The sequence below is a fragment of the Giraffa tippelskirchi genome, chromosome 6 (assembly GCF_054371585.1).
Source record: "Giraffa tippelskirchi isolate mGirTip1 chromosome 6, T2T-mGirTip1v1.2.pri, whole genome shotgun sequence".
Lineage (NCBI taxonomy): Eukaryota > Metazoa > Chordata > Mammalia > Artiodactyla > Giraffidae > Giraffa > Giraffa tippelskirchi.
In genome coordinates, this window is record NC_137280.1 from 66,695,996 (window position 1) to 66,708,903 (window position 12,908).

Sequence of the window (12,908 nt, forward strand, 5' to 3'; positions counted from 1 at the left end):
AATATATCCAAAATATTATCACTGCAACATGTAAACAATAGAAATAATGATGTAGCTGGCATCCTTTTTTTTTTTTATCTACAAAGTCTTTGAAAACTGGTATATTTCATACTTCAGGACATCTCAATTCAGACCAGCCACATTTCCAGTGCTTAGTAGCCCACAGGTGACTAGTGGCCACCACACTGGACATCACAGTGTTTGGAGCAAAAATGAAAAGCACCAACTCCAGGCTGGACAACAAATTGCAACGATGGCTTCCCAAGGCATTGAGACTAAAATCTAAGCCCCTTATGGGCTTCCCAAGTGAGGCTAGTGGTAAAGAACCCACCTGCCAATGCAGGAAACATAAGAGATGTGGGTCTGATCTCCGGGCCGGAAAGATCCCCTGGAGGAGGAAATGGCAATCCACTTGTGTTCTGGCCTGGAGAATCCCACAGACAGAGGGGCCTGGTGGGTTACAGTCCATAGGTTTGCAAACAGTTCGACACTAATGAGTGACTAAGCACACACGGGCACACACACATACACAGCTGATGAATATGGCCCGGAGTCATCCCAGAAGCAAGTTGGGATGTAGCTGGCTGCTGGGAGTGTGCCTGAGGTTCATGTTAAAAAACCAAAGCAGAACAAAGAATCTAGAACACCTGCTAAGGAAGCTGGTTTGAGCTTAAGCTACTGGCTGTCTGCACCTCCAGTGACCTGGGTAGTGGGGTGGCCCTTGCATTCTGGCCTCCTAGCATCCAGCGGTGTCCTTCAGTTTCCATGGTGACGACCCCTCTCCAGGTCTGCGGGTGGTCACATGACATAGGCCTGTATGGTCCAAATATCCCAACACCTTATCCACAGAGATTGGAACGAGGGATCCAGGTTGAACCAGAAGACACCGAGCCAGGGATTTTGCTAGCGTTTCTTGGAAGACAAGCTCCAGATCTCAGATAGACTGGCGGTTGTAGGACAGGTGCTTCTGGAAGCTGCAATGGGGAGAACCTGGTCTGTGGCTCAGGAATCTAACAGTCAATTACCTTTCTGCTGATGAAGAGGCAGTGGCAAGGGAGAGCAGGGCGAGTCGCCCGCAGCCAGTCTTGTTAATGACCTGTCTGCAGTCGCTCTGTAAACCTTTACTTTTGTGGCTCAGCCAGAAACAGTCGCTTGGCAAGCACATTTTCACTTTGGAAGCAATGCTGCTTGCTATTGCTGTGGTTATCGATTCTGAGGAAAACCTGTGTAGTTGTTTATGAGCATAAAACCCCAAATATTTGCAGAGAACCCCTTTCTGCAGCTTTTGGCACCACGATAACCCACACAAAATGTTCTACATCTCAGACTTCTTTTTTTTTTTTAAACAGAGAGAATTGTTCTCTACTCAAATCTGTAAAATGCATTAGCTCATAGTTTCCATTTTAAACCCAAATCAAATCAACTTTAATATGGACTGGGTATCTGAGGCTGCTGTTTCCCCAAAGATTATATTTGTAAGTCCTAACATTTTGGATGGCCCAGCAAGGAGAAACATGAAAACAGAGACCGAGATCCATCAGAAAAGCCCAGGTCCCATCCAGCTTTCAATCACCTGTATACACATACAAGTACAGCCTTGCCTGTGAAAGGACTCCACAAATAACAGGCCTAGAACTGGTATTTTATGTTCACGATCGGGTTTTTTTTTTTTTTTTTTTTGCCCATACCATGCGGCACATGAGATCCTATTAATAGTTCCCCAAGCAGGGATTGAACCTCTATGCCCTGCACTGGGAGCATGGAGTCCCAACCACTGGACCACCAGGGAAGTCTCTCATGATCGGCTCAACAGGGGCCAGCAGTTTGATTTCAACAATCATATATATTCAGGACTTCCCTGGTGGTACACTAGATGAGAATCTGCCTGCCAATCCTAGGGGTCATGAGTTCAGTTGCTGGTCTAGGAAGATTCCACATGCTGAGGGGCAACTAAGCCTGTAACCCACAACTACTGAGCCCGTATACTAGAGCCCGTGCTCTGCAACAAGAGAAGCCACCGCAATGAGAAGCCTGCGCACTGCAACAAAGAGTAGCCCCCGCTCACCGCAACTAGAGAAACCCACGCACAGCAATGAAAACCCAGAGCGGCCAAAAATTTTTTAAATAAATTAAAGTTTCAAAAAAAAATTTTTTTTAATGTGTTTTTAAACAATCATACGTATTTATTGAGCATCTACTATGTGCCAGGCTTTATGGCAGGCACTGGGGTAACATTAGTGGACAAGCAGCCATCAGCATCATGCCTTGTGACGGTCTGGTGGGGACCGTAGACACGCACCAGTGAACAAATAGTTCCAGAATGTTACAGTGCTGGGGAGAAAAGCTACAGGGTGTAACTGGAAGGGTAGGGTGGTGAGGAAAGACCTGTCCAAGGAAACAGCATCTGGGCTGAGACTGCAGGATGAGAAGTCATCACCTCTGTGAGGAGCAGAGGCTGAGGGCTTGGAGGTGCAGGGAGAGGGGTCCCGCAGGCAGACAGATAGCATGAGTCTGAGTCCTGAGACTGGGCAGCACTTGCTGAGTGTGAGAACAGAGAGAGGTCGGCAGCAGAAGCCTGCTGAGGGGATGGGGTGAGCACAGACAAAACGCGCAGGCTAGGCAGGGGCTGGATCATGCTGGCCATTACAGGCCATGGTAAGGAACCTGGATTTCATGCAAAGTAACAGGGGCAGGGGGGCCACTGGGGCCACAGATGCAGGTTTTCTTAATAATAATTTTATTTATTTATTTATTTTTGGCTATGTTGGGTCTTCACTGCTGCCAGGGCTTCTCTCTAGTTGCAGCGAGTGGGGCTGTTCTCTAGCTGTGGTGCTCGGGCCTCTCACTGCAGTGGCTTCTCTTGCAGAGCACAGGCTACAGGGCACACAGTCTTCAGTGGTTGTGGCTCACGGGCTTAGTTGCTCCTTGGTATTTGGGATCTTCCCGGATCAAGGATCAAACCTGTGACTCCTGCATTGGCATTGGCAGGTGGATTCCTTACCAGTGAGCCACCAGGGAAGCCCCACAAATGGGTTTTTAGCAGGGGCATAGCAAGTTCTCATCCGGGAGGTGTGTGGAGAATAAGCCACGTTGGACATTCCAGGTTCGAGGTGCCTGCTATATCTTCAAATGGAGACTTGAGTTCAGCATCTGGGATACTCAAGTCTGGAAGGCAGAGGACAGACTCAGCCGGAGGCATAATTTGGAAGCAGTCAGCATACAGATGGTCTTCACGAATGCTCTGAGGCTGGCTGGAGTAAGATGCACCATTGAGAGACTGGGGAGAATCAGTCATAAGTGTTGGCCAAGACATGGAGAAATAGAAGCCCCTGTGCACTCTTGATGGGAAGATAAAATGGGACGGTTGCTGTGGGAGACAGTCTGATGGCTCCTCAAAAAATTACACAAAGAATAACCACAGGATCCAGCAAATCCACCTCTGGGTGGAATTTCATCAACCAAAAGACACCAAGCACGGTCTCAAGATATTTGTGCATCCATGTTCACAGCAGCATTATTCATAATAGTCAAAAGATGGAAGCAACCTAAGTATCCATCAGTGGATGAATGGATAAGCAAAATGAGGTATATATACATATTAAATACAATGGAATATATGCAGCCTTTAAAAGGAAGGAAATTCTGACACACGGTACAAAATGGATAAAGCTTCAAGACATTACACTAAGTGAAAGAAGCTAGTCACAAAATGACAAATACTGTGTGATTTACTTAAGTTAGATACCTAGAGTCAAAGTCACAGAAACAGAAAGTAGACTGTTGGGTGCCAGGGGCTGGAGGAAGAATCTAAATGGTGTGTGTGGGTGGAGACGGGGTGGGGGTGCTGCTGTTTACTGGGTACAGTTTCTGTTTTGCAAGATGAAAAGAGTTCTGGAGACAGATGGTGGTGACCCTTGCACAATAATGAGAATACTTAATACCACTGAATGATATACTTAATAATCATTAAGACAGTAAGTTTTATGTTTATGTGTATTTTAGCACAATTAAAAACATTTTAAAATACATAAATAATGTTTTAAAAAGCATTCACGGGTACCAACCAGAGGAAATATATCAGCCTCACGGCTTTGGAAAAACTCTGGTTCTCCATCTATACTGTTGCAAACTGGGTAGGAAGCATCCAGGGGCAGGAGGAGGCAGCCACAGAAACTCCATCTGGATGATCATCAGAGCCTCCTGGAGGGGGACTTTCCTGGAAGTCCAGTGGTTAAGACTCCACGTTTCCAGAGCAGGGGGCATAGGTTCAATCCCTGGTCAGGGAACTAAAAGATCCCACATCCCACAAGATGCGTGGTGCAGTCAAAAGAAAAAGAACCTCCTTGAGGGTCTGATTCTATACATCTGGGGGTGGAGTCAAAGGGTCAAGAGGATCTTTAATATTATAGAGTTCTGAACCGGGCTTCAGAGTCAGGAGCCCCAAGCTAAAGCACTTGTTGTTCAGTCACTAAGTCGTGTCCAACTCTTTCCGACCCCATGGACTGCAGCACACCAGGCTCCCCTGTCCTTCACTATCTCCCAGAGTTTGCTCAAATTCACATTCATTGAGTCGGTGATGGCATCCAACCATCTCGTCCTCTGTCACCTGCTTCTCCTCCTGCCCTCAATCTTTCCCAGCATCAGGGTCTTTTCCAGTAAGTTGGCTCTTTACATCAGATGGCCAAAGTATTGGAGCTTCAGCTTCAGCATCAGTCTTTTCAATGAATATTCAGGGTTGATTTCCTTTAGGATTCATCTTATATTATGCTGCTGTTCCCATCTTCTCATCTGGTTTGCAAACTTCTTAAGTGGAGTGACTGTACCTTACATCTACCCTGAGAATCTAAATCACTTGTGGAATTTTTTTCTTTTTTTTTAGACTATGGATGCCTGCAACCTACCACACATCGATTAAATCAGCATCTCCAGGCATCTTGTGATCTTCCAAAAGCTCTCAGAAGGGACTCTGATGCACTCTCCTACACTGACACCTCCTGCTCTGTGGCTAACAGTACTTCAGAGAGAGGCTCAGTTCGAAAGTGAAAATCTGCGGTGTTTCACTTGTTACTTATTCTAAATATTTTTCTGTGGCCATTTTTTACATAATTTAGATCATGTGATCAATAATAATAACAATTAGCACCTCATATATGCCAGGTGCCAATTGTTTGTTTCCCATGTATTATTATCCCATTTAATTCTCAATCTTATGTCTAAAGAAGGTACTGCTACTGTCTCCATTTTACAGATGAGGAAACTGAGGCACAGGAAAATTCAACCACCTCCTGAAAAATAAAATTTTCTTTTATTTACATCATGAGCATTCTCATAACCTTTAAAAAGTGACTATTATCTTCTTAATGGCTGTATCACTTTTTCATTGTTTTACCCTATTTTTTTCATTGTTTTACCCTATTTTTTTTTTAATCATTTTGCCCTAATTTGTTAACTGATTTCTCACTGTAAGGCAGATCTTTGTCTTGTTTGCCACTGTTTACCATTTTAATGGATTCCCTGACAGCTCAGTGGTAAAGAACCCACCCGCCAGTGCAGGAGATGAGGGTTCAATCTCTGGGTTGGAAAGATCCCCTGGAGAAGGAAATGGCAACCCACTCCAGTACTCTTGCCTGGGTAATCCCATGGACAGAGGAGCCTGGCGGGCTACATGGGGCCACAAAGACTCAGACATTTTAAACTATACTGCAGTGGATATTTTTGTGTTGAAGGTATTTTCTATATTTCACAAAACTTTCCTTAGGAACGATTATGGAAAGAATGTTCTGACGGTAAATGGCATTAAACACTGAACAAAAGTCTTTATTAAGGCGATTGTGCTGAATGAGCTGGGTCAAGGCCGTCTCCGGAGACGTGTTACATACCTGGCCTAACTCCTACCGGCTCTCACCAAACACTTACTGCGGGCCAGGGGCTTATGAACGCTTTACAGATCTGATCCATCTGGTCCTCACAAGACCCCGGAGGGAGGTACAGTGAAATATCTGAGGCAGAGAAATGCCAAGAAATGAACGTAGGCTCACAGGACCAGCCAAAGCAAAGCCAGAAGAGGAATCCACAGCTCCTACCATCAGGCTGGGCCTCCCAGGCAATGCAGGTGGTCACCGTGACTGCCTCAACGACCACCCTGTGAAACTACAACTAACAAGAGAGATGGGAATGAGCCCTGTCCATCAACTCGGACCACACAGGAGATGTCTCACCTCCCAGGCCAAAAATCCACACATAGTCACTCAGGGTTCCTGAGAGCAACACAGGGTTCCTGCCCTAAAGGTGTAGACCCTTTAGATGCAGAGAGAAAGTGGAAAAAAGAGGCCAATTACCCTGACCCAGGACCCACTTGGAACCCTTTACAATTCAGGGATCCCCAACCTGATGCTCTTAGGTTGTAGTAATAGTAATATATAATATATAATAATAGTAATAAAAGTACACAATAAATGTAATGTGCTTGAATCATCTGCAAACCATTCCCTACCCCCACCCCCGGGCCGTGGAAAAACTGTCACCCACAAAACCTGTCCCTGGTCCCAAAAATGTTGGGGACTGCTGCGTTGTTATATATATGTGTTATGGGTTGATATTTGTTAATGTCCCAGACCAGTGAACCAGTGGATGTGGGTTTATTTGGAAATAGGATCTTTGGAGATGTAACTGAGATGTATTAATAAATCAAAGATGAAGTCGTACTGGAGTACAGTGGACTCTTATTCCCATAAGACTGGTGTCCTTGTAAGAGAGAGGAAGAGAGACACAGAGGGAGAAGGACATGGAACAACCCAGGCAGAGACGGAAGCAACGCAGCTGCAAGCCAACGAACACCAAAGACTGCCAGCCAAGCCCAGGAGCTAGAAAGGGTCAAGGAAGAAGTCTCCCCATAGGCTTCGATACCCTGCCAGTACCTTGGTTTTGGACTTCTGGCCTCCGAAAGTGTGAGACAATACATTTCTACTATTTTTGAGCTACCAAGTTTGTGGTACTTTTGTTATGGCAGCCCTAGGAGATGAATACAATATTTTTTAAAATTTATTCATTTATTTATGGCGGCACTGGATCTTCCCTGCGGCACATGGGTTTTCTCGACTCATGGTCAGAAACTCCAAACTCATGGTTGCAGTTTGCAGGAGGCTTCTCATTGAGGTGGCTGTTCTTGCCACGGAGCACAGGCTCTAGCGCGCACAGGCTCAGTAGTTGTGATGCACAGGCTTAGTTGCCCTGTGGCATGTAGGATCTTCCCAGACCAGGGATCGAACCAGTGTCCCCTGCATTGGCAGGCAGATTCTTAACCACTGGACCACCATGGAAGTCCAATGAACACAATATTGCCTGGTCTGTTAGCTCCATCAAGACAGAAACTAGGGACTTCTCTGGCAGTCCAGCAGTTAAGATTTCATCTTCCAGGGCTTCCCTGGTGGCTCAGTGGTAAAGGGTCCACCTGCCAGTGCGTGGGACGTGAGCAACTAGGCCCATGGAGGACAACTACTGAACCCGTGCTCTAGAGCTGGGAAGCCGCAACTACTGAAGCCTCATGTCCTAGAGACTGAGCTCTGTAACAAGAGAAGCCACTACAGTGAGAAGCCCGCACACCGCAACTAGAGTAGCCCCCACAACTAGAGAAAAACCCTCGAGGCAACGAAGACCTAGCACAGCCCAAAATAAAAATAAATACATAAAGTTATTTTTTAAAAATAAAGACTTCACCTTCCAATGCAGAGGGTGTGGGTTCAACCCCTGGTCAGGGAGCTAAGATCCCACATGCCTCATGGCCAAAAAACCAAAAGCACAAAACAAGCAATACCATGACAAATTCAATAAAGACTTTTTAAAGTCTTGATGGCCGACATCAAAAAATCTTTTTTAAAAAAAGCTATACGTTGTTCATCTTGGAACCCCAAACATGGAAACAGTCCCTGGCTAGTAGTAGGTGCTCAGAAAGTGTTTGTTGAGTGAGCAAGAGAAAAAATTAATAAAGTATAAACTAAGGAGGAGGAGGAACTAAGTGTTTTATCTCTACGAACACATCAGAGCAAATTAGGTGCTCAATAAATGTTTGAAGAATGAATAAGTGTCTTTAAATAAATGATAAGCACAGGAAGGCTCTGCAATGAGTCCTACTCATATATTTTCTCCAGGACTCAGCATAGAGTGTGGAACACAGCAGCTCCTTAATAAATTTTGGAGAGAAGGAAAAATAATGAAGAGAAAGATGGGAGGGAAGGAAAGCAGACCAGGATGATAATTTCCCAACTCTGGGTCTAGGTAGGAATTTCCTTCCTGCATGCATCTAACTGAGGAATGGCCAAGGTCATGAAATAAGCAGTTGGATTTTAAACAGCTTCAATTATATAGAAAAGGCTTTCACAGTCCTTTGAATATAATTCACCTCCCCCTCCTTGAATATGTTTTTTTTCTAAACACTTGAATATTGTTGTTCTAAAACACATTGCTTTGTCTTTCACATGAACTTGAACATTGTTTTTCTGAAACGCGCTTCCTTTTCTTTCACATCCAGAAATCATAAGGCTTCCCAATCCTTCCAACAATGTCAGAAATGCACCTCTGAGTTGAGAGGTCAGCGCTTCTGCGTTCAGCTCTGAGGACACATTTCCCGTCTCTGTGCTGGATTCAGCCTGACCCTTGCCCTGCAGCCAAAAAGGGACATCAGCTGGGCTCAGGCAAATTCAATTCGGGCTGACAGCCCGCGGCCTGAGGAGGACAGGGCGTCTGCCATGACCTCTGCAAAGGCAAAGGCGGGGAGGGAGGGTTTCTCCTGGGCTTGGCTTAGAAGGGTCTAACGTTTAGGTCAGTTCATTTCCACACATGGAGAAAAATCCTGAAAATGAGGCTAAGTGATTCCCACTGCCGGCTCAGAATTCAATTACACTGTCATTTGCTACTCCCGCCCTCCTGGTGCTATTTGGAGTGAAAAAAAGGAGCGTCTTGTTCTTTATTCCTCTGGACTTGAACTTTCCCAGGGATGACAACTGCTCAGTTGTGGAGTATGATTTTATTAATTCATTCCTTCATTTATTTTTTTTTAATTATTTATGTATCTGGGTACACTGGGTCTCAGTTACAGCAACTGGGATGTAGTTTCCTGACCAGGGATGGAATCCAGACCCCCTGTATTGGAAGTGCACAGTCTCCCTGTATTGGAAGTACACAGTCTTAGTCACTGGATCACCAGGGAAGTTTCACTTCATTTATTTTTTATTCTGTATGAATATACATAATATATAAGAGGCCCCTGGACTCATGTCCCGGGGCATATAGAGAAACTCTGCGTGTTTGCTTGCTAAGTCACTTCGGTCATCTCTGAATAAATCATCTTTGTGACCCTGTGGACCACCAGGATCCTCTGTCCATGGGATTTTCCAGGTAAGAATACTGGAGTGGGTTGCCATGCCCTCCTCCAGGGGATTTTCCAACCCAGGGATCGAACCTACAGCTCCTGCGCTGCAGGCAGATTTTTTTTACTACTGAGTAACTGGGGAAGCCCATAGAGAACCTCTGCTTCTGGGCATTTTCCCTCTGTATACTGAACTCCAGAGCTCCAGCACTCGTCTGCTCCATGAGATGCCAGGTGCAGGTCAACGACTGTCACAGTGACAAACAAGGAAAAGAAAGGCTGACCCCTTCTCAGAGCCAGTTAGCAGGAAAGGCAAAGAACTGCTTTATGTGTATTGATGTAGCCCTCACTTGGTCAGCTTAAGCAGGGACATGGGGACTTTCCACCCTATCAAAGCAGTCAGTTGAGAAGGATATCACTGTTATTTTATCAGACACAGGACTGTGTGGTTGGATTAGTTTATGTGACCTTCCTGTGGCCCCAGGGCATCCCACGCTGAGCCTAAGCCAGTGGCTGTCCATCTGAATGATTTTTTAAAAATATTTATTTATTTAGGCTGTGCCAGTGCTTAGTTGTGGCACGCAGGATCTAACTCCCTGACCAGGGATGGAACCTGGGCCCCCCTGCACTGAGAGCATGGAGTCTTAGCTACCGGACCACCAGGGAAGTTCCAATCTATATAATGTTCATCTTTCCTTCTCCTCTAGACAGCAAGCCCCAGGAGCACAGTGCTGAGTCATACTGCTGCTTATACTGAGCACAGTTCCTGGCACCTAAGTAATAAGAATCTGTACATATCGGAGGGAGGTGGGTTGGGGGGTCCAGGAAGGGGAACACATGTAAACCCATGGCTGATTCATGTCAATGTATGGCAAAAACTATTACAATATTGTAAAGTAATAAGTAGTACTTCCATTGATTATTCTAATAACATACATGTTAAATCAACATTTAAAAAAAAAAAAGAATCTGTATATGTTATATGAAAGAGCCAACAAACAAACAAATAAATGAAAAGCAGCAACGGTGTTGGGTTTTACATTACTGTTAACAAAGAGTGGTGGCTTTAGAATCAGGCAGGGTGTTGTTTCACTCATGGTCTATCACCTACCTGCTCCATGAGATATTGATTGAAATATACTACAAACACATAAAATGGCCTATGTCATAAAAGTACCAGTCGAAGAATTTTGACACCCATGTAACCAGCACCCAGAGCACTCGCAGAATCTCAGAAGCTGCCTTATGCTCCCTACAGATCACTCACTCTTCACTGACCCACCCAAAGGTGAACCACTATCCTGCAAGATGCATGCATCTGACATGTTATTATCCTCCCTGACTCTTACCTTCACACTGGGAATGTGAGTAATACTTACCATGCCATGAGTATAACATTTCATATATGTATGTGCAATACTTGGCAGCAACAGTCACTGTTGTAATAGTAGTAGTAACAGGACCAGCGGCAGCAGATGTGATAGGAGAAGCAGTAGTTGCAAGAATAGAAGCAGCAGCAATGGTAACAATAGAAGTAGTAAGTAATAGTGGTAACAGAAGTAGTATTATTAATAGTAGAAGCAGCAGTAATAGTAATAGCTAATACTCATACAACACATGATGTTCTAGATAGTGGTCCAAGTGCTGTACCTTAACTCATCTAATGCTCAAAGCAATCCTTATAAACACAGATAAAATAGGATTTTACAGATAAAGAAACTGAACTTAAAGGCACAGAAAATAAGTACAGTTAAAGGTACAGAAGTTAAGTAGCTTTCCCAAGGTCACAGACAGTGTCCTAAATCCAGGATTTTAATACCAGCAGTCTGGCCAAAGAGTCTATCCTCTCAATAGCACTCTTTTTAATAAACACTTGCATAGCAAAGAAAGATCTGTCCTCCAATATCTGTTCTCTTCCTTTGGTCTCATAATAACCCTCAATTTTGGTAAGCAGGTGGTCTTACAGAAGAAAGATCACATTTCCCAGCCTTCCTTTCAGTTAAGTATAGCTGAAGGACTAAATTCTGGCCAACAGAATATAAGTAGAAGCAGCATGTGTGATACCCAGAAGCATCCTTAAAAGAAGAGGCCTGCCTGCCCACTTCAGTATTCTCACCTGGGAAATCCCATGGACAGAGGAGTCTGGCAGGCTGCAGTCCATGGGGTCGCAAGAGTCGGACATGACTTAGAGTCTAAACAACAACACGGATTTGTCAGTTTCTGTTATGTGAGTACTGTAAGAAGCTAAATAATTAAAAAGCATTATTTGTGATTAAAAAAAAAAAACAAAACGGGCCTGCCTTTCTTCTTCCCTTCTTCCTGTTGGTAGATGTTATAGCTGGCACAGAAGCAGTCAGAATGGGCCATGAGGTGACCTTGGGGGGAATGGAGGCCCACATGGCAGAAAAACAAGAGAAGAAAAGTCCGGGTCTTTCACAGGTTGCTATAGCAGCCCTGTAACTGAACTTTTAGGTAAGAGATAAATATACTTCTATTTTCTATTAAAGCCAATGTTCTTTTAGATTTTACATCATTCATAACAAAACCTAATCTTAAATGATGTACTCTTATTACAATTATAATTAATACTGAAACTGAAGAAGACTCTGCAGGATGTTTCCAGGGACACACACACACCCTACCATGTTCTCTACCACTTGTTCCTATAAAAGCTTTAGCCTCCAAGGCCTTCCCCAAGATTCAAAGAGCAATTTAATCAGAAAAATGAGAATATGCACAAAGAAAGCAGTGAAGCAAGACAACAGGCTACAGGTAACATCCTGAGTTATATCTTTGAGTTGTTTTGCAGATACTGAAACCTCCACCAGGTGGAAGACATTAACTGCGTGCTGACCACTAACATGTGGACCCCAGACTGGGGCTGGAAGCAAATGGTTGATAGATGAGATTCCCAAAACACCACCCTGTTACCTCACCAGCAGCCAATCAGAGAACCATGCACGAGCTGATCACACACCCTGTGACCCTCTCCCTCATAAGTTCAGATCTCAAGCCCACTCTCCTTGCTCATTGCCCTGTAATAAAAGCTGTACTTTCCTTCGCCACAACCTGGTGTCAGCACATTGACTTTGCTGTGTGTTGGGCGAGCAGACTCAGGTTTGGTTTGGTAACAATATCACCTAAACAGACATCTACAAAACTAATGTCACTTTCGTATTGGATTCTTGATTTATAATACAAAACAGAATAAAACATAATTCTGTAATAGTCAAACTATGAAAATCAGCAGGCAAAGTCTCATTTATCCTAGAAGATGGTAACCACAGTCCCCATCACTTCATGTCTGGGTCACATGAAAGCCTCTTAGGTTGGCCTCCCTGCCTCCAGCCTCTAACTTCTGCTACACACTCAGAACACTCTTGTCTAATTATCCTTAAATATGACTTTCATCTTAAAAACTGGAATAATTATAATGTTCTACGTCCTTATGTTACATGAGACACTTTCTTGTAGACCTTTTTTTCTAATCTCATAAAAACCTGAAACAAATATTATTACCCAGATTTCATAGATAAGAAAACAG

The 12,908-nt window shown here is 44.2% G+C and overlaps 1 protein-coding gene across 14 annotated transcripts in view; it reads right to left on the reverse strand.

The window, feature by feature from the left end:
• Positions 1–12,908, reverse strand: part of ASAP1 (ArfGAP with SH3 domain, ankyrin repeat and PH domain 1) — a 335,887-nt gene that overhangs the window by 289,375 nt on the left and 33,604 nt on the right. The window contains exon 3 of one of the 14 annotated variants that reach the window (XM_081504072.1): positions 11,481–11,556. The exons of the other annotated variants lie outside the window; for them this stretch is intronic. Coding sequence (XP_081360198.1) covers positions 11,481–11,494 — 14 coding nt within the window. The 5' untranslated portion in view covers positions 11,495–11,556. The remainder of the gene's footprint in view (positions 1–11,480; positions 11,557–12,908) is intronic. 14 annotated transcript variants of the gene reach the window in all.